The sequence below is a fragment of the Mixophyes fleayi genome, chromosome 9 (assembly GCF_038048845.1).
Source record: "Mixophyes fleayi isolate aMixFle1 chromosome 9, aMixFle1.hap1, whole genome shotgun sequence".
Lineage (NCBI taxonomy): Eukaryota > Metazoa > Chordata > Amphibia > Anura > Limnodynastidae > Mixophyes > Mixophyes fleayi.
Genome location: NC_134410.1, coordinates 62740713 through 62767805, shown reverse-complemented (window position 1 = coordinate 62767805; position 27093 = coordinate 62740713). Strand labels below are relative to the sequence as shown.

General features: G+C 39.6%; 2 protein-coding genes across 2 annotated transcripts in view; one reads left to right on the top strand and one right to left on the bottom strand.

Moving 5' to 3' along the window:
* UPRT (uracil phosphoribosyltransferase homolog) overlaps positions 1-3209 on the bottom strand; it is an 11565-nt gene extending 8356 nt beyond the window's left edge. The window contains exon 1 of the mRNA XM_075184431.1: positions 2653-3209. Within this exon, the coding sequence (XP_075040532.1) occupies positions 2653-2873 (221 nt within the window). The 5' untranslated portion in view covers positions 2874-3209. The remainder of the gene's footprint in view (positions 1-2652) is intronic.
* ABCB7 (ATP binding cassette subfamily B member 7) overlaps positions 3131-27093 on the top strand; it is a 93734-nt gene continuing 69771 nt past the window's right edge. The window contains exons 1-3 of the mRNA XM_075184430.1: positions 3131-3452; positions 17671-17751; positions 23938-24024. Coding sequence (XP_075040531.1) covers positions 3327-3452; positions 17671-17751; positions 23938-24024 — 294 coding nt within the window. The 5' untranslated portion in view covers positions 3131-3326. The remainder of the gene's footprint in view (positions 3453-17670; positions 17752-23937; positions 24025-27093) is intronic.

Sequence of the window (27093 nt, the reverse complement as noted above, 5' to 3'; positions counted from 1 at the left end):
GACACTGATTGTGCGACCACTTGAATTGATTGGGGAATATTTTCTAGCCACAATGTAAAGTTCTGCAATGCCTAAATAAACAAAGTATAAATTGTATAAGAGACCTTGCCTGTTGGTGTAAATACATAGTTTTACAGGCCCGTCATTCTAATGACCCCAATCACTAGCATTCATACTTGTGCGGCTGCGTTTTGCCATGCAGTAGTGTTTTTAGGACTCTGTCTGACCAATTTACAGGGGTTCAGTGGAGGACACTCCATTGATAACCCTCCCCCCTGACCACAAGTACTTGTTGCCACCTCTTATCAAAAGCAATCACATTTGACATGCAGTGTCACTGGCAGTTTCCATAATCAGCCTAAAGCACAATAGCATAGAGTAAAAGTAACATTCATACTGCATACAGGCAGGAGTCAATGGCATAACATCGCCACAGAATAGCGTTGAGAAAATCATTAGACACAGATGCAGTCACTTTGTATGGTAAAACCTGGCTATTCTATCACTTCTCCTCCACTACTCAAGAACCATTCAGACAAGGACTTCTCCAAGACCATGGTAACTCAACGAATAAACAAATTCTGGTGCTGCCTTGTAATTGATACCTTAAGGACCTGCAGATAGGTCCCTAATAAGAGGCCTCTGTTGACCCAGCAAACACTTTCCCGATGCAACATACTTGGGACATGACAAGAACTAGCCAATCAGAAGCTTGGTACAGGAAGAATAGGCATACACATTAATCAGTCAAAATGTATCACGTTAGGGTGTAACCATAGCTTTCATACCAGGTCAGCACTAGTGGAGGAGGAAAGAACCAAAAGCATGCATGGCTGCTAATAATGACCTACTGAAGGAGATGCTATATCCTAGACTCATCACCTGGGTGTATTTTCTCAACACCATGTTGACCTGATTTTGTAGAGTCCTGGGCTAATCTTAAGAATACTGTGGTCATCCCCTGGTTCAAATTCTTATCCCCAAAATACCAAGTCACCCCTGTCCCTAATTCTCATTAGCAGAGCACTGTGGTTACCCAATGTTCAGAAGCAGGGCAGAATTGCCCCCCCCCCCCCCCCATAATTCACAACAGCAGAATACTATAGACATCCTTTGTGCCCAATACTCTTCGACAATGTACTATGGTCACCCCTGCCCGATTGGCATATCTGGGGTCTGGACAAGATATCTCTGGTGTACAGGACTGCAGAAGCAGTTTCTCATCTCCTCTGCATGCCTGAAATTCCCTCTAATGGTCAGTCATTGGCTGTTCTTCTACTAACCAATAGAGGTAAGGCTGCACTGACAGACTGATCACTAGATTGTAAGCTCTCACAAGAGGCCCTCTTCTTCTCTGCTCCCAAATCGTCCACCTTTGCAACCTTTTTGCTTGTCTCCTGTATGTTCTGTAAAATAAATATTTTTTTGTAAAATCTGGAACTGGAAGGCCCAAGATACTTATTACCAGTTCCCTCAGTTGGACAGCACTAAAAAAATAAAAACTTTGAGAAAAAATTACAAACAATACATGAGCACAACCCACTAAGTATAGAAAAAATGGATACAAATATTCGGTCATACTGTATAGGCAACCAGTCGCCTAGGGATCCTTTCTTCTTCTCAAAATTCCACCAAAGCATATCGACTCGGATCCAATAGTACACCTAAAAGTGGATCCCTGGGATGTATGACTCATCATATGTGTGTGTGCACTGAGGTAGAAAATGGGTGTATAAATGTGTATCCAGTTTTCTGTTATTTTACCAGAACCAGTATGTAAGCATGTGTCAAACTATATATAGTTACAGTGTACTGTGTGAAAGTATCATAGAAAAAACAGTTCAATATGTTTTGCCAAGGCATTCTGCTTTATCAAGAGGTAATGCATTAATAAAAGTCAAACCTGTTCACTTTACAAAGCTGATTTTTTTTATTTTTTTTTAAACTTCCGCTAACCCTGATCATTTGTATTTTATGAGTAACCCTAAGTCTCAGGAGCAGGGCACTATGGTCACCCTGTGCCCTTTATTATCATCAGCAGTAATAAGATTACTCCTGACCCCTGATTCTCAGCAACAGTAGTAAGAAGGTTAGGGTTCGCCCCAGAATATTTTGCCAGCCAGGTGGCATTAAGAAGCAGCTGGGTGGGGACAGTTGTAAATACTGGGTACAGTAATAATGAAATATGTTGGCAGTTATAGCCCACACCTGCCTGGACTGGTCATACTGGTGGTCAGTGGTCTAACACACACCGATGGCTGTAGTGCTCACATAGTGCCTGTTCTAATAGGAGACACAATGGTTTATTCTATTATAATAGGTCTCTGTTGAGCTCCAAGAGCCGGGTAGCAAGTAAAAACAGCCGGGTGGAGCTCCCTGGAAATAGGTGCTGGGGAGAACAGTGAAGGTTACCCATTACCCCAAATACTTATGAGCTGAGCACGATGGTTACTACCGATCCTTAATCCTCATACCCTTTGCCCATCAGCAACAGTAAGGTCACCCATTGCTCCTAATTCTCATTAGCAGAGCACAGACATTATTTCCTTCCTCACCAGCAACATAAAGCAGACATTCAGGACTGTCACTGGCCCATATTCTCTTGGAGAACGGACTCCTCTGCACACACATCTACCACAGAGCAGCCCTCACCTGTCCCGGATGATAGTCTGCAGCTCCCGGATCTGATCGTTCATGGGAAGCAGCTTGAGCTGAGGTCCCACCTGCTGCTGATCATCCTCGGGCACCTCCAGGTCCGGGCTCCCGCTGCCCTCGCTCTCTTTATCCACCTCATTGCTGCTTCCACTTCCATCCGCAAAGCGAATCTGCCGGTGTGCGGGCTCCTGCTGCTGCTCGCCCGGCATCTCTTCCATACACGCCGGCTCCGGCTGCACAGGCAGCGTGCACTGGCACCGGCTGGCTCTCGCGAGGCTCTTGGGCAGCGCCGCCGGTTGGTTACCACCAATGCCAATCACACGCAGAGGCCGCCCGGCTCAAGCTTCTCAGAAACTGATGCGGGCGGTAAAATCTGAAACTGAGCCTTCCAAATACTGTATGTACTGTGCCGGTGGCCAGCAGCCCGGCTCCTGACCCGGACAGTCCGGTTACGTTATTCCATAACGGTTTCCTAACACGTTTTTAGCGTCACAGTTCTGAGGCTGGAGGCAGATATAACTGCAGTGACACATGTCAGGAGCAGGAGGTGGGGCATGTGTGTGCCCGGCTTCATGTCATCGCGTACTCTAGGACGACTATCAGGCCTCATCTCTATGGTGCGGGAGGACTGAGAGTCCTCCAGTCTCTCTACAGGCCCCGTGACCACGGACATGGCGCTGCTCTTTGCGCTTACCTTACCTCGGAGGAAGCCGGTGTCACTTTGGAAGTTCAGGAGGACACTCAGCTCCTGGTATCCATGGGAAGGAAGGTGCCGGAGAAGTGTGGATCAGAGCCAGGTGACCGGGGGCATGTGGAGGATAGTGAGGGCATATAATCAGTATGTAACAGGAGGGTGGCGAGATGGGTAAGCGGGTAAAGTGAGGGCACCACCATGACTGAGACAAGTAACTATGAATGGGCTAACAATGTCCACAAGAGTGGATGGATATGAGAGTATTGGACACATGTCAGGAAGTGTCCTTCCTATGAGCAGTGTTTCTGAGATAGAAGTTCCTGACATGTTCTCCTCGGCTCTGGCATGTTGTAATAATCTTGTTCTTCTCCACTGCGAGAAAATGAACACGCATATTGGGAAAGAGTTAAAGTTAAGCTGCACAGACATTGGGTTTTAAAGGGGACAATGAAAAAATGTAAAGGTGCGGTGCTGACCAGATTAATACTTGAATAGAGATGACCATACATAACAGCTTAACTCATTTCAGCTTTGAGCGGTTGTTCTGCTTCTCATAAAGCTACAGTATGTCCGCTTCCAGCAGTCTGGAGGTGTCTTGAGAGCTGGCAGTCCGCTTCAATGAAGTCCAGTGACTGGCACCTGATACAGTTCTAGAGACGCATGTGTGTCCTTCTAACCTTCAAAAGGGCTGCTGGTACATAAACCTTAATCTCAGTAATAAATTAAAACAATGGTTTTAATCATATAAACAGACACTAATCTGTAATAACATATTGCATAGCTCCCCACATTAATAAGCAAGATCGGAACACATTAAGCACCTCCCATCATTTGCTTAAACCACACCCAGGTATGCCCAACTTGCATCCACATTATAATGATGCCAGGGGATACGAATTAAGACAGTACCGCCAAAATAGAGACTTTAGGTGGTATGATATCAACAGGCATTTTAATGGATAGTAAGCAAGTGTTCCAAGCTATAACAAATGTAATTCAATGTGACTTCTGGGTGACTAGATCTTCCACTATCTCTTGAAAGTTAGATGTAAGACTGGAACAAGCACAGCACAATTCTGCATAGAGGTTTCTGTCCAGCAATTGTTGTGTGTGTTGTTTTTAATGTGTCTGTGGCTTGATCACCTAGAAATAACTTATTGTATACATTTATTTTAATTAGTGGTGCAGTGTGCTAATGTATAGCGTTGCAAATATACTGATTTTTTTGCATTGGAAATGTATTGATTTCTGAGGCCATATGCCATGTAGGAGGAATTTTTATTTTTATGTGAAAGGAAATCCCATGCTAATTCGGCAGGTTGGCCAGGCCTGCATCATTGGGTTTTTTCCATGACATGTTGGAGTGTGAAAAAATGTTCTGAAATCTACAGAAAACCAATTAGCTTTCTTGCGGGCAAAAACCTTGGAAGCAGAAAGCATATATATGAGTACCCGTAAGGTGGAAACACATGGGTCATCTTTCAATATAGCCAAACCTGAAGGTGGTCTATTAGTTCATTCGGAGGATGGCTGCATACATAAGCTAGTAGAGGTCGTCTTCCAATAGCATTTATGTCAATGATTCTAACTATATTTTGATAATTGGATATCACATGTTTTGAGGCCACACGTCTGCAATATCTGGCTGCCTGCCATATTGCATCATGTGCGGCTAGCTTAATGCATTTGTCACAAAGGTCTACAATGTAGCTTAATAAGCAGTATTTAATTCTTATATTTCACTCCCATTATAAGCTGTACGTTCTAGGTTCATGTGACAGGAGCAGTTAGCAGCTCCACTTCAGTGTTTTGCAGCTCTACATAGATAATGCGAGAGAGCCGCAGATAGTAAGAGTAGTATGGATGAAATGCTGAGAGCGTTCATGAAGCATATCAATGGTAGTGTGACGGGAAATCTGTGTTTACATTGCCTACTATGCTATGCATTTGCACTCTTGGGTTTTCATATCTGTTTTTTTGAGTTGCATACATCTTAATATACAACCTTAAGTATAGTTTATAGATATGATCATCATCCGCTCCAAAACATGCACCAAGTTTATGTTGGTGCAAAATGTTCGTCTTGCTGCTAACATATTTTAAGGTATGAATATAAGATGCATCTCAGTAGGGCATGTCTAACTTATACCTGCATGCCCTCAATGTACTGCATTGCATGTTATCGCTCCTGATCTGCCTCTCCAAGCACAAAAGACCAAGTGCAATATAAATTTATACAGTTGTTTGCACAATGCAGCAATTTTCTGCCAATTAGCATTTTTATGTTGCACAAATACTTATGTGCAACTTTAAATCAGACCCAAAGTCTGGTGCGCATGTCTTCTTGATGAGAAGGGTCTGATTGATGTCTCTGAATTGGTAAAACCTACCCCTTTTACCCTTCTGTTATTAAAAATTCTCCTGACAGTTTCTCCTGTATTCATTTCACAAAAGTTCCTCTTCAAACCAAACATTATAGAGGCTTTGTATTTGTCTGCCAATGCACATCTTATATTACTTTAGGATAGGTTTGCACTTAATAGAGTAAGGGCAGAGACTGTGTTTTGTTTCTAAATCACATGTGCCACTCGCCAGTAAAAAATGTATACTAGCATGAATATGCCTGATAAATCATCCCTAAGGCATCTGCTTAACTAGTGGTGTCATTGGTGACATAATAGGCAAATCCAAGCTTATATATAGACTAAATAAAGTGTTTAGTTTGAATGCTTAGTGCAGACTGGATTGGCCGGGAACCATACAACAATGCTTTTGGTCACCTTTATGTACTCTCCGGCAGATATTTACAGCCATGATCCAGTGATATCAGCACATGGCTGAATTTTTACATGGCATATACTGTATATGCTCAATTTGTGCAGAGTCACCAAGAATTGGGACATAAACATCCTATTGGAGGAAATGTGGTTAATGAATTTGACTGATATATATTAGATTACTTTAATCATTCTGACGGACATGTTTTGAGATAATGTTATTCGGCCTGATTCATTAAGGAACTTAGGCAAGGGGTGAAAAGTAGTTTTCTATTTTGCACATACGTTAAATACTGGCTATTTTGTCATGTAGCACGCAAATACTTGATTGCTTATTTGTAGATTGAAATTTAAAGTTGATATTTGTATGCTTGCTATATGTTTTTATTCATATAGCATACAAATATCAACTTTAAATTTCAATGTACAAATAAGCAATCAAGTATTTGCGTGCTACATGAAAAAATAGCCAGTATTTAACTTATGTGCAAAATAGAAAACTGCTTTTCACTCCTTTCATTTTAGCATGGTTTTGTCCAGGATACTTAAGTAAGAAATTTCTTGCCTAAGTTCCTTAATGAGTCAGGCCCATTGGCACTCATTTTTTGTTCCTTTAGGATTGCATCACATAGGATCTATGTCATCTTGGATATGTTTTCCTGAATTAGTATATAGTGCATTTGTCTTCTGCATTTTAGAGGTGAATGCTTTTCTTCCATTACACTGGAATTGTGCTGTTGTAAATAGCAGCATCTGGTCCCATTGCAACAGCTGGGTTCAGTTCCCAAACATAGGGGTAAATGTATCATACCCTGATTTTCTTAACTCGCGGGAGATCGGCGTCTTCGCAGCTTAAATTTAAAGGGGGTATGATACATTTACCCCATAGAGTTCTTTTAAATAATAATCTTATAAGTACAGCCTGTGTCATGGTGCATGTCAGGGAAACTCTGGTGACCTCACTGGGTGGGAGAGCCCCTGGGTCTAATAAGACACAGGAATACTACTCTGCTGTTGTAATACACTGTCTGGTAACATGCTAAAACAGTGCCCATGATCATAACATAAAAGCTTATGTTTTTGTTAACATTTTTTTTTGTATTAAAAGAGAATGTAAGCAAAAATGTTATTAATTTGAAATACTTCAAAGTCTGGTCTCATCTGGCTAAATCGAGATACGCAGTAAGGTCAATAGCGACTGATTTTAACCTGAGAGTTTTTTTTTTTTTTGCATGCTAGAGATTGGGATTGCACCCCTCCCCCCTTCATCCCCTTGGCTTTTCACTGCTACCCTCGTGTGTTCACTACTGCAGGATTGGGTATGGCTAGATGGGGGTTGCATGTAATTAATTTGAATACAGTACTGTGTGCATATTACTTCTCACTATATGTCGATTTGTTAGCTAAAACAGAGTAACCGTTTGCTTAGCTTATAAAACTTGGAATTGGAACTGAGGTTTTTTTTTTTGTTTTTTTTTAATTGTTCCTGTATTGTTAGGGAGCTTTAAATACAAATATATTACATTAAAAGATAAAAATAATAGTTATAAAGTTAATAATATTATCCCAATACATATCAGAAGTCTCAGAATATATTTATGTTTTATATATGTTGAACTAAAATTATAAGAATAAAAAGCTGTAGATCCATGGTTAATTGCATTTTGTTTTTATTTTATTTTTTTAAAATTTATTTATTCAATATGCTTCCAAAGGTAACCTAATCTGTCCTGAAAAAGTATAAAAAAACAAACTAAAATAAAATAATGAAATTTATTGCTAAGTAGCTGGGTACACTGGAACTTCAATCATTTCGCATTGCGAATGTCTGTCCGTTCCCACCTTTTTTTTTTTTTTTCTTTTTTTTTTCTTTCCTATTGGATTACATCAGACCACAGCAGAACAAAGATCTTGGGTAAGTATTATTGGTGCAGCATTTTTTTTTTTTATTTATTTGGGCAGCATCAATAAATTACTTACAGGGACATTACTTGGCGTTGCTATTGAGGCATTGATATCTGAGGAGTTAAGTTACTTATGGCTTTACTATTGGATGGACTTATTACATTAATGTTGTGGGTGTTATTTATTATCAGGGCAACTTTTTTTTTATAGGTTTAACACTTGTATAGTATGCCAGTATGCAACAGCACTCACTGGCTGTCAGTGTTTGCTGGCATTTGTAGTAGCAAAAGTGCTTACTATATTTTTGAAGTATTGCTGTGATATCCAATAGCCAGGGGTACTAGGAGGGGCCCAGTACTACTGAGCTCTTGTGTTTGTGCTGCATGACTATGGTGGATTATGACCACTAGATTGCCTGTGACAAATAGAACACATTTTTTTGTGCTACTTTAAAAGTAGTATGGAAGTTTTGGTCTCTTTAATCCACTTTGTATTGAACACTTAGAATGGAGTTTGTGCATTAACTGTTGCCAAGCAGTACAACAGAAGCCCCAACATTCACTGGATCTAGCACCCCCTGAAGTGCAGTGACCAGGCATTCGTAGCTGCTTTCAGTCTTCAGTCCTTGGGTTTAAAATGGCTCAGAAGTAGAGACTGAAACTGATTTTCAAATCAAGTTTAAATTAATGATAGATTTCAGAACTACTGTAGTAAAGGATTACTTTTTACCCTGCAATCATTGACTATCTCGCATTATATATATGTTGTATGTTGTCTTCTAGTTTTTAGGTGTGTTTAGTCTTTTTCAAATTTTATTTTAACTTCTAGTCAGCAGGTGCAGTTACTAGTGGAAATGAAGGCTCTACTTCTTGATGTTAATTGTTTTGAGGGAACCGCTGAGTTTTTGTTTATAAATACAGGTTAATATAATTCTAATTTCTAATATAAGTAACTTGATATGGGTCAGCCAATATTTTGTCACATTAGGATACTGAGCTTTGCTTCACATAACCCTACCCAGCATCTGATTCAAATGCAAGAAGATTTTTTTTTTTAAAAAAAAGGAAAAATAATATGGTGTATAACAAGTTTGTAAGGTTAAGTCTGAAGGTGTCTATAAAGAATCCATTTTAGCTGTACTTTTTTAGACTTTTCTTTTTTTCTTTTTTTTTTTTAAAGACCGCAAGGTGCCCATGAGAGCAGGAGTCCAGGTGACTGGTTGGGAATGAGGCTACTGTCCTACAAGTTGCCTAGATACGACTTGTATGTAGGCACAATTTTTAATTGTTTCATTTTAAATTAGAACCCTAAATTTAGGAGACCTGCTGTATGATATCGTGCTTAGCTTTTCCTTTAAATATATTCTAAATAGCTCTTTATATATTAACTAAAGAAAATGGAATTATTAGATAACGGACACAATATCGCATCTCACAAAAATACTATTTAGCAAACGAAGTGAAATACATAAGGTTCTACTTCTCAGTACTTGCTCCACATCATTACAGAAAGAGGAAATAATTCCCATGGATACATTAAAGCGGTCTTGACTGACCATGTGTTAGGAGGATAATTGAGGAATAACACAGTCTGTGATTCCACTTTCAAACCTTAATTTCTTTAGTAATAGTAACCAGCAGGTGATCCAAGGCCAAACTTCTGAGATACAATACTTGCTACAATAAAACAAATTTGATGCTTCCTGGAGGATGGCAGGCAGCTACTGTCAGCATTGCACTCAGGCTCACTGTCCATAAAGTAGTAGAATAATGTGAGACTTGGAATGAAAGCTACAGGTAGTAAGTATTAAAGGAATAAGCTGTTGCCGTGACACACAAACTTGCAAGAATAAACCATGAATATTTTGTGCACAGATTTAATAAAAAAAATCCCATAGTTCATTGAACCCTCAGGTTTTAACCCTTTTTATTCTACATAAGTTTCTTTCTTTTCTTTAAACCGATTCAATGCTTTTTTTATTGGCAAAAAAGAGACTAAGCACTTCATCATCACCATTTATTTATATAGCGCCAGTGATTCCGCAGCTCTGTACAGAGAACTCATTCACATCAGTCCCTGCCCCATTGGGGCTTACAGTCTAAATTCCCTAACATCATGCACACAGACACACAGAGTAGGGTCAATTTGTTAGCAGCCAATTAACCTACTAGTATGTTTTTGGAGAGTGGGAGGAAACCGGAGCACCCAGAGGAAACCCACGCAAACACGGGGAGAACATACAAATTCCACACAGATAAGGCCATGGTCAGGAATTGAACTTATGGCCCCTGTGCTCTGAGGCAGAAGTGATAACCACTTGGCCACCGTGCTGCCCCATAGCACTTAGAGGAAAGGCTGCCCAACAGTAATGGTAAAACACTCAGGTTTCTGGGTTACATATATCATGCATTCTGTAGCCTTTACTAATAAATCCACAAAATGTCCTGTCTTTCAGATTAACAATTACAGGATACATGTTTTTTTATGTATGTGTCAGCAGTCGCCGCGGGCACCGCCGCAACTCTTACCTTCCTCTTGCAGGCGTCCCGGCCGTCGCTATGGCGACCGGGACGTCACTTACGGAAACCACCCGACCGTTGCCAAGGCAACGGTCGGACGCCAGCAGTAGTAGCGCTGTGTCCCGGCAGCTGGGGACAGCCGGGCGCATGCGCAGGAACACTCACAAGCCTGTGGACTAATTAGTTGTGGCTATCAGAACCTGCTCATGTGATATCAGAGCTAAGCTCTGATTGGCTGTTACTGGTATTTAAGGCAGTGAGGTCTGCAGCCTCACTGCTGGTTATAGCGTTCTGTCCTCAGTCCTGCTGCCTGCTTGTGCTATCCATTTTTGGTTCCTGCTACCTTGGATTTGACTATCTGTGTTTTGACCCCTGCTTGTTATTGGACCTGTGACACTTCTCTTCTGACCTTGACCTTTTGCCTGGAATTCGGATTTTGCTTCTCTGCCTGTGAGTTTGACCCTTCGCTTGCCCTTGGATATTGTATCTGTGCCTGTGACATTTTGACCTAGGATTCTTCTTATACTACTGTCCACCAATCACTCCACTCCTGGGAACTTTTTTAAGTCAGTATACGTTACTCGACCCTCGGTCGGCCCGCAGCCCAGTCTGTCCCCACCACTAGGGGCTCCAGCGAACACCTGGCCTTCAGAGTAGTTCCCGAGTTTCACTGTGCTGACTTGGGAGTTCCTAACAGTATGTTGGGAAATAATTTAGTGGTACCTAGCTATGGGACAATCCTCCTCCTTCCATACATCTTCTCTGAAGAGTGTTCGTTATGTAATAATTAAGGGCTAGCTCAACTTTCTCTTCTCTGGCTTGGTGGGTGCCCTGATGCACGCATCACAACTTCTCAGGCAGGTTTTTTTCAAACTGGTAATGAGGATGTTGAAGCCTCTTAGCATTCATATTCAACTCTAGACCATTAGAGGCATCAGGGAAGCCAGAGGAATGGATTGTAAGTAATGTAACTTGCCTCACTCCACCCAAAATAGGTAAACTTAAGGTATGGGTGAAAATAGGCTTTAAGGCCCCAAACCTTATGACAAAAAAAGAGAGAAGCGCCACGCATAGTGCATTAAATGACCAACAGGTAATCTTCTCAGTGCAACAACAAGTGAATCGGCCTCGTACCAAAAAGCTTATCTGTAATTAGATTCCTGACATCCTATATAGTAAAGATCCTTGATGTCCAGTCCTTATGGCTCCAGATATTCAGATCGATAATATATAACATATATAGGCTTATCTGCAGTCTTTCCAGATGGTAGTCGCGGATCTCTCAAATCCACCTGGCCAAGGTAGGTATGGTAATCCAAAGGAAAGAGCCAGAAGACGCCTTATCCCCCTCAACGCGTCTCGTCACTCGACTTTTTCAAGAGGATTTAGGATATGCTTATTATTTTTCTATTTATTTTTATATATATAATATATATAGCACTTTGTTGCCTTTAGCAACAGCACAATATGTCTAGTGGTCTCTCACTAGAAGATCCCTTATATGAAGTAGCCATGCTGCGTTAGCAAAGTGTAAAAACAGGTATTCTCTGATGTTACATTACCACATTGTTTAAATCAATGTTAACATGACTGGAATGCTAGCATTTTGTCAGCTGTGATAATCTTAGTCTGGTAAATGCTGTTTTTCAAGATTGGTCAAATTCCTTTCTAAGAACGCTGTTTTGTGTTTTGTTTTTTGTTTTTCTTTTTTTTTCTTTTTATATATTGTATTTTATAGTGCTCAGTAAGCAAATGCAGAGGTGCACTTTGGACCCATTGTGAAAGCTGTTAATACCTGTTGTGTTAAAAGCTGTCATTGTGTGATTGCAAAGATTAAGAATACGCATCACAGAAATGTTTTAATATTTGTTTGATTTTATAGACTTTTGAGACAAAAGGTACCTATATGGGATCTGTTTTAATGCTTAAATGAGAACAAAACCTAAAAGCCTATATTTTTATATGTTGTAAATGAGATGGAAATTTCTTCAGATTTCACATTAGCTCTGTTTACTTTGGAAATGATTTGGAAGTTTCTGAATGTTGCCATATTGTTATGTAGGTCTGTCACACAGTAATTTAGAGAAGTAAATAAACTGCCCTGTTGACAGCAGCGTTGCTTCTGAAGACTTTGATCACCTCAATCTGTTTAGGTATGAACAATATGTATAGAAAAACTAGACACCTATATCCTATTATCTTCTTTGTTTTTACTATATTGACAACGCTGCCCAATTTTAAAATCATTTAAAGTCATTTTTGAAAAGCAAGGCTTACAAGCTAAAGCACATGTAAGTTACTTTACATATTTGTATAGGCTTATGTCGTCATTGTGAATAGTCATGTTTCAAGTGTGCTAGAATTGCAAAGATTGTCAGGTGCGTGAGTGCCCCTAAAAGGCATAGATTTTTAGATTCCTATTTGGCCCACCCCATCATTCATTTTTCATCCAAAACGCTTCTCATTTCACCTTCTTTCACACCTCTAGTAACGGGAAGACAACTGACAAATGTTGCTTTTTATTTTTAATTCATCTGTTTGTGTGTGTGTGTGTGTGTATGTTTATGTGTATGTATATGTGTAAAATATATATATATATATATATATATATATATATATATATATATATATATATTTATAATGCAAACATTCTTATCGTCTAATTGTAGTTGGATGGAGTGTACGTTTTTCAAGTAAAGTTCACACTTTCTTGGTGTGTCATCTGCATAATCTCAGTGGTCCTGGCCTTTTAGCTGGACCAAATTTTTTTTTTTTTATCCCCACCAACTGTTGGCCCAGGGCCTATGGGCACTTATTTATTGACTCCAGAACTTTAGCACTTTTTCATGTTTTGCCTTGTTTGACACATTTTTGAGGGCTTTGGGTGTAGACGCTTATGAGCGACCCGCTCCCCAAGTTTTTCGGAAGCTCCTACCTTCTGTAGGAAGAAAGGGGCCTGTCTGAGTCTTGCAGATGATGTGGGGATTTCAAGGGGCCCTCCCTATCTTAGGCGAAGGGGGGCCCTGAAAACCTTTGTGTCTCACTGGGGCCTTTTGGCACCTGGGGGATGGGAAGGGGTCCCAAGGTCCCCAAAATAGTCACTGTACTGCAATTGGTGATTTGGAACACACACCTCAGGCTTCAATACAAAAACAAAAATCTCAGCACAGATCCCCAACAGCAGGAGAAATGTTTGCCAATTATTGTGACGGCATACGTGTTCCCATATATCTAGATATATGGCCTTCATATGATGTATTATAGCATTGCAACACCACTTGTGGTTTTGTTGTGCAGTGGGTAAGCAGCTGCTAGTCTTTAAAGTTGTGAATTGTGAAATTGGTCATTTGTTTTTCTGTTTTTGTTTTTAATACATTTTTTTGCTATATATGCCCATTTAAAATGACAATTTTTTTTGCATATTTCAGTATTTAAAGTAGTTTCTATATATACAGCTATTATCCTGGACCAAGATGCTCTGTGTGATAAATTCTGTTTTCTTCGTTATTGAGGTCCGAATATTTAGTGATCAGTGCTCCACCTTATATTTCAAGATTTTGCTGTTTGAGCACTTGATTTTTTTTTGTTTTTTTTCTTTCCTTCCACGCTTTATAAATGTGTGCTTTCTGTAACGCTGATTCTCTAATTTTGTTTTAACTTTAGAATACAAACCAGAAATGCCTTATTTAGAACTTCTTCATCTTGCTTTTGCATTGCCATAATACTTTTTTCTTGCTTCATTTTAACTGAAACTCTGGAGACAAGTTATATCGGCAAAAAGAACGTCTGATTCATCCTGCAAAAGAAAGAATAGGAACTTAAGATTTTTTAAACTGCTAAACATTAAAAAAAAAAAAAAAAAAAATCTCCATTCATTTTGCTTTTGCTACTAGCATTTTCACTTGTGTTTGATCACTGTAGGCTTCCAGCAATGTGTTTATACGCAGTAAACACACAAAATAGAAAACAATGTGTTCTGAAAGCTGGAACACAAACTTCTAAAATTGCTAGTAGGTTTGGTGACATTAAAAGTAATGGATTCTATTGTCGGATCCCATTGTTAGTAAAAACCTATGTAATAAATACCAATGTGTATGATTTCGTTGTTGTAAGCTCTCCAGCTCCAATGTCTCTTCCGTGAGGTCCTCCTGCCCTTCTACCCCCCTCTCTACCCCACTGGGGGCTCTCACCTCTCATCTAGCTGTACATTGAGCTTCTGAGTGACTGTTCTTTTTGTTAACTGTACCGTGCTGTCTCACCCTGTATCGTGTTTCTGTCTGTCCCTGTACGGCGCTACGGATAACTAGTGGCGCCCTATAAATAAAAATTAATAATAAAATAAGCTATGTGATGCGACCCAAAAACAGGGTTACTATTCAGATTAGCCTCATATTTACTAATTCAGACACTCTAAACTAAGTCAACCTTGTGTTAAACAATTAGCTTTTAGTAACTTTTTTTTTTTTTTTAGAAAATATAGAAGTACCAGTAATTACAATAAAATACATTATTGGCTTATATTCATATCAGGTACAAGAACTGTGGCTGGAGTTTAGGCATGGATGAAAACATTTTTTTTTTTTGCCTTTTTAAGAACTCAGGTTTGAGTTAATGATGGTGTTTGATCTCGTGATTTTTCTTTTAATTTCCTCAATCATACACTATCCATTGAATGCAATCTGCATGGTCAAAATTGGTGGTGTGCGTTAACTAGTTAGTAAGTTAACTAGGTAAACACTTAATCTAATGAGACTGAAACCCCGAAAGGCTGCATTAAGTATCTGCTGTTCAGTGCAAAGTGCATTTTTGACCCGCAATTAAATTTTAATTTTAACACAACCATTTCCAGAGTGCACAACTTAAAGTGCACAGTGATGTAGAGACAAGGCTGTATAGGTAGATGGGTATTGTCTGCTCACACAGCAAGAGTGGGGACTTCCAAGTGTCATAGTTTTAGACAACATGTGGATACTTTTTGTTCTGGATTTTTTGGGGGGGAATTCTGGCCCGTTTAATCCAAACATCTGAGACATGCATCATAATAAATTTCTTAATGCTCATTTGTCACAAACCTCAAACAAATTGACTGCTTTTTAGTTACCGGTAAGTATTTTTTGAACAACTAATTTCTTAGGGGAGAAACTTGGTGCTGTACCTTTACTTTATATTTATATCTTTGCCTCATGTATTGCTTTGTTAGTAACTTCTAGACAGGAGGGCTGGGGAGGTCCAACTGAAAGTCAGTGTAAGACAACACTATTATCTCTTTATGCAAGCTGTGTTGTAGCTTTTGTAATGTAACCTGATATAACCAAGTGGGGCTGATGGTTGTCAGTGATAACCTTATTACGTAAACTAAGCCTTGCAACGTTTTATGTACATTACTATAGATGGTGGGAAGGGGTTGTTTGTTTTCACAGACTTTTTTCAAAATAATGATGTAATGTAGACCTAACTCATATTTTGGTTTGGCTTCAGGAACAGTCTATTGTGACCAAATTATGTTGACCTATTGCCGCTATTTTATATTAACGTCCATCAAAGGCTGTGTATTGCAGAGCTGAATAATAGATATGAAATAACTGTAGTGTTTATACTTTAGTAAAATGTCTGCAGTGCTCTCTATCACTCCCCTGTAGCAGGTTGCCATGTTAGGAGGGGAGCACTTCTCTGATTAATGAAGCAGACAGTGACTGACAGCTAATGAGACATAAAATGTACACTGGAATGGGTGATTCATGCAGGGGGGCTGGGCCGGTGATGGCACAATAACTCCACTGCTTTCTGAGCTGTATGGGCTCCCATCACCACACTGTCCCAAAGATGTTGGTAGAGTTGCAGTTGTCTGTAAGGCGGTGGGGAGGTAATACTTTACTTTTTATTAGAGGTGCAGTGGAATGTCTGTTTAACACTGATCAATATATTTTACCTTCATTGCTAATATCTGAAAATTTCTATATGTTCTTTTTTAAGCATTTCTGCTGGTTCTTAAGAAAGGCAGCACCTTATATTTATATTGAAGAGTCAGATACATGCTATTTTTTTTTTCATTGTAACCAGTGTGACACCATAACAGCAGATAAATCCATCTATGGTTGCTTATGCTGTTGTGAAGACCTCGCCATTCAATCATGGCAGACTGCTGCTTATGCTGTGCGGGTGCTCCATCCTACTTTCATGATCTATATATATATATATATATATATATATAAATCTCTAGAGCAGAAGTTCTTATTTTATTGCGGCTATGTTTTACATTTATTACTATATAGAATAATATCCTGATCATTATAATTTTGAATATTGTTTATTAAAAGGAAATACATTATTTATGAAAACAAAACCATGATGTTATAAACCTTTTATATGGTGCTTGCTGGTAGCAAATCAGTTAGCAAAACTACCTTCTAGACAAGTGGGCAACCGGATATACTTCAGGGGCATCATGGTGCGGCCCTGTAACCTTCAAAAGGGCCACAGATTACACTTAATCTCAGGAGTAAGTAGAATCAATAAATTTTAATAAAAGAGAGTCTTGTAAACAAGTCTCACAAGCAATAATAAGCAAGTCTGATGGTAAAGCAGGAAGAAACTGGGGGCCGCAGGTGAAAGCTTGAAGAGCTGCCTCTTGCCTATCATTGATCTAGATAAAAAGTGTGAGTTTCCTGAATTTGGACGAATGATCCTTTGCAGAAATTAGTGCTATTACTACCTTGATATATTGTTTAGATAGATGTACACAGAAATCACTAGCTGTAGGTCCATACTATTGTACGTCATTATTCTAGCTTTGGAAAGTATGAATAGAGTAACATAAGGGACACACGTTCTGATAAATGTAGTGGGATTCTGAGGTACAAAAACAAAGTCTGGGGGTGTCTGGGGATATAGAAGCTGTAGTGGTGTAAAAGGACCTTTTGTAGTTTTGCATTTTTAATGTTTGTTTTTAATTTGCTTTACACCTGCTGCCTGTGTTCTCTTGGCTCCGTTTCAGCTTCATTTTCTGTATTTTCCTCCTGGGCAACACAAAGCATAAAGGCAATGTGAGAAGTGGTGCTGCTTAAAGAGCTAATATTGCTTTTTGTGTTAACACAACCTTGCTTCTTTTTTTTTTCCTCAGGTCCTGCACACGCTCCCAAGACAGACCGCTTGGCATATCTGGGGGAAAGACCATTCAAGACACCTGTTTGACGCTACAAAGGTATTAATAGCTTTATGCTATGCTAGCTATGGGATGAGATGGGTAATGCCCTGAGAGCTTTCTCCAATTTATTCTGCATCATTTTGAATAATGTCTTATTTTGTGTGCAACGAAAAATGGATGAATAATTATTATCTGCCAGTCACAAAAACTAATGTAGAAGAATTATTCATCCATTTTTTATATGTATAATATTTCTGTATACTATATCTCCTCCCAAAGGCCTGCACTCACATTAACAAATTGCAACTGTTTGGGTGATCCACAGTTACGTGTGTGTATGTGTGTTATATATATATATATATATATATATATATATATATATATATATATATATATATATATATATATATATATATATACCCCAGAGATCCTTACCACCTTCTCTTAACGCTGAGAACAAACTTGTGCTTATGTCACTCAAATAGAATTATATTTGAGTGACATAAGCGCAAGTTTGTTTTCAGCGTTAAGAGAAGGTGGTAAGGATCTCTGGGGTATAAATGAAGGGAGAAGGGTGGGCTCCATTTATAAGGCCCATTTCAGGTCTTCCAACCACCTTGCAAGTTGCTGGTAATCAGGAGTTGTACCTGCAAGGTGATGATAAAAAGTTAAATCAATCGCTCACATTCTGGGGAGTAGTTGTATGCTACTGAGAGACACTGCAATTTATGACCAGTAAGTGCTGTTGTTTTATATGTATGTGGGACACACTAGGTCTTACACGTCAGTCCTTCACTTCATAGAGGGTGTTCCCGTTAGTTAGAAGCTTGACAGGCTAGACCTTTTCTTTATGTTTTGTTTGTTTTGAACATGATGACTATAACAAGTTGTGTCTAGTTGAACCAATAACAACTGACTGGTGTGATATCCTTGGTTAATCTATCTGAAGTGCAGCCGTCTTAGTCCAGAAGATGGTAAGACCTAAACACAATATTATGACATATGGCAGAGAGAGCTTGCAACTGCAGAAAGTGCTCCGATGCCCAATTTTGGGAAAAGACTGTATATTGCAAAGTATTATGAACCTAAATACAGGACTTTGCTGATTAAGAAGACTACAATCTGCCCTTCTCCTGCACCAGGAGGTTACATGGAGGCCATAATCATAGCGTTGCTACAGGCTACCGCATCTCTGCAGGCAGCTATTACAGCTCCGCAGGAAGCTACCACGGTGCAGCAGCAGTTAGCCATTGAGGAGTCCTGGAGGCAACAGCAAGCAGATATTGAGGAGACTCAAGACCACAAAACTTGGTTGGTGCAGGTTGTCGCCGATTTGTCTAGAAAAGCTTCCCCGGAGGTCACAACTAGCTCCAGCTCTATACAAGCTAGTCATTTTCTTCAAAAGATGACCAAGAGAGATGATGTGGCAGCCTATTTAACAACTTTTGAGAACAGCTGAAAGGGAAAGTTGACCTAAAGTTCAGATGTGCAGGTTTATTGGCTCCCTTTTTATCTGGGGAGTTGCAAAAGGCATTCTCTGATTTTAAGCATTGCTGATGCCAAGGACTATGATATATTGAATGCTGAATTTCTGACTCATTTGGGTGTCACAATGACTGTCCGGGTGCAAAGAGTACATCAGTGGGGATACCAAGTTTTGAAAACCTCCTCGCTCTCGGATGCATGACTTTTTCCACCTCACTAAAAAGCGATTGCAACCTTAGACTTTGACATGTCCCAAAATTGTGAAAAGAATCGTGATGGATCAATATCTACGGTCCCTGCCTATAGTTCTGTGCAAGTGGATAAGCCACGGGGACACCAAAATAGCAGACCAGCTTGTGGAGAGTTATTTAGCAGCCAAGGAACTGATGAATATACCCTACCAGCCCCTAGTTCCCCTAGTGACTTCTGGTAAGACTGTTCCAGTGAGAAAGGGTGCTGGGTGCTGTAATGAACTAAAACATCCAGAGATTGAAGGCTGGAAACCTGGAGCTTGGCCAGTTATGCCAAGAAGGTTCCAGCCCTCGTGTAAGACTTGATACAAATGTGATAAGGTGTTTTAGTCGCGGTGGCTTAGGCCATATTGCTGCTATTTGTTCACTTACCTCTAAATCAATGCAATGTTATACTGCTTATATACAGCTCAGAGTATCTTTCTTTGTCTAGCTGGTCTGCACTGCAGACCAACAGGCTGAGCTAGACAAACAAATGTGTGTAATTACCATAGAAGGCTTATGGGTAAAGGCTGTACTAGATTCTGGTAGTATGGTGACATGGTAAAAGCAGAGTTGGTGAGCCCCTTTAAAACTCTTGGGGTAACTTTTATATACAGGATGTACTCAGTATTATGTTACCGCTGAAGTGAACTTAGAAGCACAGTGTGGTTCTGTGGTATTCACTGTGGGATTAGTTCCTTGTTTGGGGTTTGATGCAATATAGGGAGAGATTTTTCCCCACTTCTGGAAGCTGTGGGAAATCCAGTTGGTTACACAAGCAAAAAGCTGAGACCCATTTGATAATGTTAAGGATGCAGTGGCGGTGGGAGTATTCCCCGAGTCTGAATTATTCCCTTTCTCAAATATGATTAGGGACTCAGAAAATGACGAAGGCAGCAGTGGAGTGCAGGCTAATGTACTGCCTTCCGAAGTAGTAAATGTTGTTGAACCAGTTGACTGCCTGATCTTGAAGTGGGAAAAGATATTTTTGACTCTAACAGTTAAAAGACCCACTCTAGTAAAGGCTAGAGAAAATGTTTACGTGGCTGATGGAAGATAGTTTTAGGTAGGTTAGATAGATAATTTTCGTACCCTCACAATGAGGCAATGAGTCAAGAGATGTTGTAGCAAATGCTCAAAAAGGCAGAGGATATTGTGGAACAGCTAATAGTTTCTAAGGCATATGGTCACATAAACGCAGGTCATTTAAAGGGTAGGAAAAACCTCAAAGACTTTTGCAGCGTTTTTTCTTGCCAGGGGTCCATAAATATGTAGCTGACTACTGACCATCCGGCCCTGAGTGTCAATACTATGCTCCAAGGCCACATTCTAAAAGTCAGCTTTTCCCGTTACACATTATTGAGGTTCCATTCAAAAGGGTAGCCATGAATTTAGTTGAATCTCTAATAATGTCTTCCCTGCATCATAAGTACAGTATATTCTGGTGATTACTGGATTACGCTACCAGATACCCAGAAGAGATACCATTCAGCAGTACGTCAACAAAGGCTATTGCTGGGGGACTGGTACAGGTCTTTAGCAGAGTAGGGATACCCAAGGAAATCCTCACTAACCAGGTACCATTCAGCATGGTGGCTTAGTGGTTAGCACTTCTGCCTCACAGCACTGGGGTCATGAGTTCGATTCCCGACCATTTACTTGTCTGTGTGAAGTTTGTATGTTCTCCGTGTGTGTGTGTGTGTGTTAGGGAATTTGGACTGTAAGCTCCAATATAGCAGGGACTGATGTGAATGAGTTCTCTGTACAGCGCTGCGGAATTAGTGGCGCTATATAAATAACTGATGATGTCCAGAATTATAGAAGAGCTGCGCCCTCTGTTTAATGTTAGTCAGCTGAGGACCTCTGTTTAGTAGTATTTAGCAAAACTTTAATGCATATGCTAGGAAAGGTAGTGGATAAAGATAGGGAAACAAATAGTTACAATTCTTCCTATTTGTTACTAACCATTAGAGAAGTTCCACAGTCCTCTTTGGGATCCTCAACTTTTGATTTGCTGTATGGCAGACACTATAGGAAATTACTGGATATTGCAAAGGAAAGATGGGAATGGCAACCCCGTCCATATAAAACTGTGATTGAACGTGTTTCCCAGATGCCAGATAGAATAGCTGCAGTGGTGCCGATAGTGAGAGAGCACATGTAACAGCACAACAAAGGGTGTATAACTGCAATGCCCAAGTACGCACCTTTGCTCCCTTAGACAGAGCGCTTATTTTAATGCCTACGGTAGACTTTACATTTTTGGCTAAATGGCAAGAACCATTTGAAATAATGGATAAAGCCTCACCACCACTTACAAGGCTCTCTCCCACTCTACTTCCCCTTATATCTCCAACCTCCTCTCCATTCACACTCCCGCCCGCATCCTGCGCTCGGCCAATGACCGTCGCCTCTCCTCCACTCTGATCACCTCTTCCCATTCCAGAATCCAGGACTTTTCCCGTGCAGCCCCCCTTCACTGGAATGACCTCCCTCGCTCCATCCGCCTCTCTCCCACTCTGTGCTCCTTCAAATGTGCACTCAAAACTCACCTCTTTCTCAAAGCCTACCACCCGTCCACTTAACCCCTATCTCCTCCGCTCATTCTCCCCTCTCTCCCATTGCCTCAACCGGCTCCTCTTGTGCCTGGTCTGTCAACCCTCCCTTAGGATGTAAGCTCGAATGAGCAGGGCCCTCTTCCCTCCTGTCTCCTTACCGGTTCTTCTGCTCCGTGTCTATTGCATCTGCCTGCCTGGAGTTTCTGAAGTATTGGTACTTTTTGTTTATTGTTCTGTACTGTTATACCCTGTATAGTCTACTGTTTGTACTATGTGCGGCGCTGCGGAAACCTTGTGGCGCCTAACAAATAAATGATAATAATAAATATATCTACCATGTAAACCTTATAAAACCCATGGAAAGACAGAGTAGCTTTGTCAGCCCAGTTTCCTCAGTAATTGCTAAATATCTGGTTCCAGAAGTAACAGTAGCTAAAAACCTCTCAACATGAGGCTAAAGAGTTTCTCATAAGAAACGGAGACTTATTTTTGGATGTTCCTGTTAAAACAATAGTCATTAAACATGACATAGTCACTGAACACCAATGCAATGACAAAATATGTATAGGGGCAGTAATTGAGTAAAATAGCTTAAGGATTTTAAGAAGATGGTTGAAGAATTTGATAAGCATGCCTAAGGAGCTGAGTTTTCATGAACTGGGGGAGTGAATTCCACAAAGTGATTACAGCCTGAAAATAATTTTGTAATGGGTGTGGGTGAGAGGAGCAGATCTTGTATTTTATGTATCTGTGTACTATATTTTATTTATAAAACGCTGACATACTACACAGTTCTGTACATTGAGGGGACCATGACAAATCGATTACGTACAATAGTCGATAAAGATTCCTCCCTGCCTAAATGAGCTTACAAACTAAGGTTCCTGGAGTCAGCTGTACTCACTGAAAGGAAGAAAGAAATTATACTTTTGTTTCTATCAAGGTACCATTAAATTAATTTAAAAATATAGCCAAGACATTACTAAAGTTGCAAATTATGTTTACTATTTGCAATGACTGATGTACTTATCCACTTGTAAATTAAAAGTCTGAAGTTTGAGAAACAGGTGTCTTGAGGGGACATCTGCTTCAGTAAAAAGAAGACTCCAGGAAGCTGGCCTAATAGGCAGAGTTAGAAAGAAAACGCAATATTTGAAACTGGAAAAGAGTAGTATGGACAGATAAGTAAGATTAGGGGGTAAATGTATCAAGCTTAGAGTTTTCAGGCGGGTTTGAAAAACCAATCAGATTCTAGCTATCATTTATTTAGTACATTCTACAAAATGATAGCTAGAATCTGATTGGTTGCTATAGGCAACATCTCCACTTTTCAAACCCATTTGAAAACTCTCAGCTTGATACATTTAGCCCTAGGTGTTTGGCTTGAAGGGAAGATCCTATGTGAGTTGTAGAGCAATTGCAAGGATGCTGGAGCAGTGCTTGATGCCTTCTATCAAGCATGGTGGAAGAAATGTAATGGTAATTTCTGCAAATCAAGATTCTTTAATGAATGTTATTATCTTATGTTATTCATAAGGTTCCACAAGGCTTCCACAGCGTCATACATAGGAGGTTTGATGAATAAATATTATTTTTTTTATAGTTACTAGATTGACAATGTCATAACTTAAAGTCAGTTTGATGGTAACTTGATTTAAAAAACAGACATTTCTTAGTGATTCCAAACTTTTGCACACTAGTGTATATATAATAGACTCAATTCTTTTAAGTGATTTTCCAAGTGATGTAACAACTGTAGGATATACAATCCACTTCATACCTCACTATACAACTATGAAGTTAGAGTTAACTGATTAAAGTATTAAATATATTTGTTTTGTTGATTGGTAATATTGGTTAAATATGTTTCGCTGTATATTTTTATTTGTTGGATTAGAACTACTTATGCAGTGTTTGTCACTTTTTGTGTTCGGCTGTATTTATGTAACAATGTGGTCTTGATTCAGGTGCTCTCAGGTTGGCCATCATCCCACACAAGAACATGCTGGCACGGAAACGCGGGGGGTCGACTTCATTCAGATCCAAAGCAAGGGGTAAGAAAAACACAGTCCTGTCAGTGTACTATGTTTACATTTACTTTTAAATGTAAATGACAAGCAACGGCTGCTTGATATTAATGTATATTAAATCCTGTGTATTATGGAATTAAATGCATGGAAAAAAAAAATAATGTTTATACTTTAGTAACTTTGTCCACAATTTTCTCTTTCTCTCCTCAGCAGCAAGTTGCTATGTGGGGGGGGATGCTCCTCTAACGACACAAGTAGACAGTGATTGACAGCTAGGCAGACTTTCTTTTCAGAAACACTGTGTGGATTGGCTGTTTTTTTTTATACAGGGGCAGGGCCAGTGATGTCACAGCAGCTCATTCTCTGCTTTTGGTCTGTATCAGACCCTATCAGAGCAGTGTCCTTAAGACATGGCAGGGGATTCAACTGTCTGTAGTGGAATAGGCTAATAACTTTTTTGTAATACTTTACAAAGGTGAGTAGTTCTACTGTTCTACTGTTTCAGGTTTGGGTTCAGTGGTCTTTTAAGACTTAGACCACTGTATTTCTTTTAAACTATTATGGGATGAACATTTATTTGCCCAGTACTGCTCCTATGTTTACATGTAATTTATACATTTTTGTAATGTTTTCTTTCAGGTATTAACTTTTTTTATATAATTTAAGTGAACTGTTTGTTTGTTTTTCTTTATTTAGTTATCCAATCTTTGTTTTGTTTGTGGATAGTAGTTGTATTTTATCTATATCTAGTTTTCTATATTGTCTAAATAATTATATTTTATGTACCCATTTTGATATTACCTGACCCTTTGAAATCATTGGTAAGTAAACATGGAAAGCCCATATTCTGTTGCCCACAGAATTGTGTTACAAACATACCTAAATGCAGCTTGAAATCATAATAGTGAACCCTCAGCCCCTTTGGTACATATGTCCTAATTACTAAATCTGGATGTTTGGCCATTTCAGCCACACACATTGATAATTGGTGCATAAAATGAAGCATACATCCAAGCAATCTCCATAGTCCAACATTCGCAGTAGAATTGGTTATACTGAAGAGTTTTAATGTGACTTTCTACATGGAACTGTCATAGTTGCCACCTTTCCAACAAGTCAGTTAGTCTAGGTCTGCCACGGTCACACTGTAAGTGCTTTTATTGTGACGTGGAAATGTCTAGAAGCAACAGCCGCTCAGCCGCAAAGTGGTAGGCTACACAAGCTCACACAACTGGACTGCCAAGTGCTGAAGTGTATACCTATTTCTGATTGCATCACTCAAAGCCAAACTGCCTCTGGAAACAATGTCGCCATAAGAACTGTTAGTCTGGAGCTTCATGAAATGGATTTCCATGGACGAGTTTTCACACACAAACCTCAGATCACCATGCACAATGCCAAACATCGATTGGAGTGATGTAAAGAACACCGCCTTTGGAGCAGTGGAAACACGTTCTCTGGAGTGATGTATCACTGTTCACCATCTGGCAGTCTAATGGATGAATCTGGGTTTGGCAGATACAAGGAGAACACTTCCTGACAACTGTAAAGTTTTGTGGAGGAGGCATAATGGTCTGGGTCTGTTCTTCATGATTTGGCATGGTCCCCTTTGCTGTAATATTAAGACTTCCTTTCACTAGAACATACAGTGACATGCTAGAAAATTGTGTTCTTCCAATATTGTGGCAACGGGTTGGGAAAGGCTCTTTCCTATTTCTGCTTGGCAGTGCACAAAGTGAGGTCCATCTAGCAATGGAAGATCTTGACTTGAACCCTGACCACAGCTGCATCAACACCTTTGGGCTCTTGTGGGTGTTTGGCTGCAGCCATATTCCAAAATAGTGAAAAGCCTTCAAATAGAGTGGAGAGTAGAGTTAAAGTGGAGGCTGTTCTAGCAAGAAAGGGGGACCAACTCCATATTAATGCCCGTGGTTTTTGAATGCGATATGCAACAAGCAATTATGGCTGTGATGTTTAGATGTCCACATTATTTTGGCTGTATAGTATGTGTATATATAAAATCACCTGGTGAATTTTGCTGCTGTAGTCTAAGAAATAAATGAAGCTACATACATTGATCATTCATTAATGTGTCACAAGCCAAGCACCAATGTAAGTACCCATAAAGTACCAAGACATCTGTGAAACTGGTTTTCCTCCGGTATATTTTGTTTATACCATAAACTGCCTATTGCATTTTCCAGATAAGTCTGTGTGTATGTACTGCATGATCAGACTATCACACTGACCGATTACATCTCGCTATATTTATTTGGAAATGCATAAATCAAATGGATCATTTATATAGCTAGATAAGAGAACTGCCTCATATAACCACCACTAATATATATGTTAGTACACTTACAAAATGATGGAAATGTTCATGCATGAAATAGACAATTGCAATTTGTTTTACAGTATATGTGGACTGTCACCCTACAGACAGAAACACCTATTGCACAATATTGTCTGCTTTTTTTCCTCCCTCTTCCTAATCACAATCTTGACTTAGCCTGACTAGCCCATAGTAATATATAATTACACGCACTCTCTCTGCATAGGCTTCTTTTATAGTGGCACAGCATCCCTTCCACTTCCAGCTCCTCATGTTTCTCATAGACCTGGTACCAACTGTGCTGGGATACAATAAAACTATTTATGCATATCCTCACTCTTTATACTATCATGTGAGAAGATGGATTTGTAGCTAGAAAGCTGTCACTCTGCTCTTCTGCCTTTTCTTTCTCACACCAGGTACAGATGAGCATAAATATCTTATTTTTCAGAATGTCATTTTTTTTTCTCTTTAATTCTTCCAGCTGACATTTTTTTTCCTCTCTCTGCAAATTGTATGCATAGTTTTCTGGTTTCTTGCAGTGTATGAGTGCAAAGATTTTGCCTGCACTTGGGAAATCATAGACTGTTTTTGCTTGTCTTGACATGATAGAGGCGTAACGATAAAGAAGCGCTTAATGCTTGTCTATAACTTCAAGGGGCATGTTGGCTTTGTTGTCCAGTGTCTGACAACTGGTAGGGGGAGGAGGGGCCTTACATGCCACCATTTAGATGCCACTGATCTCTTGCATAGCAGTG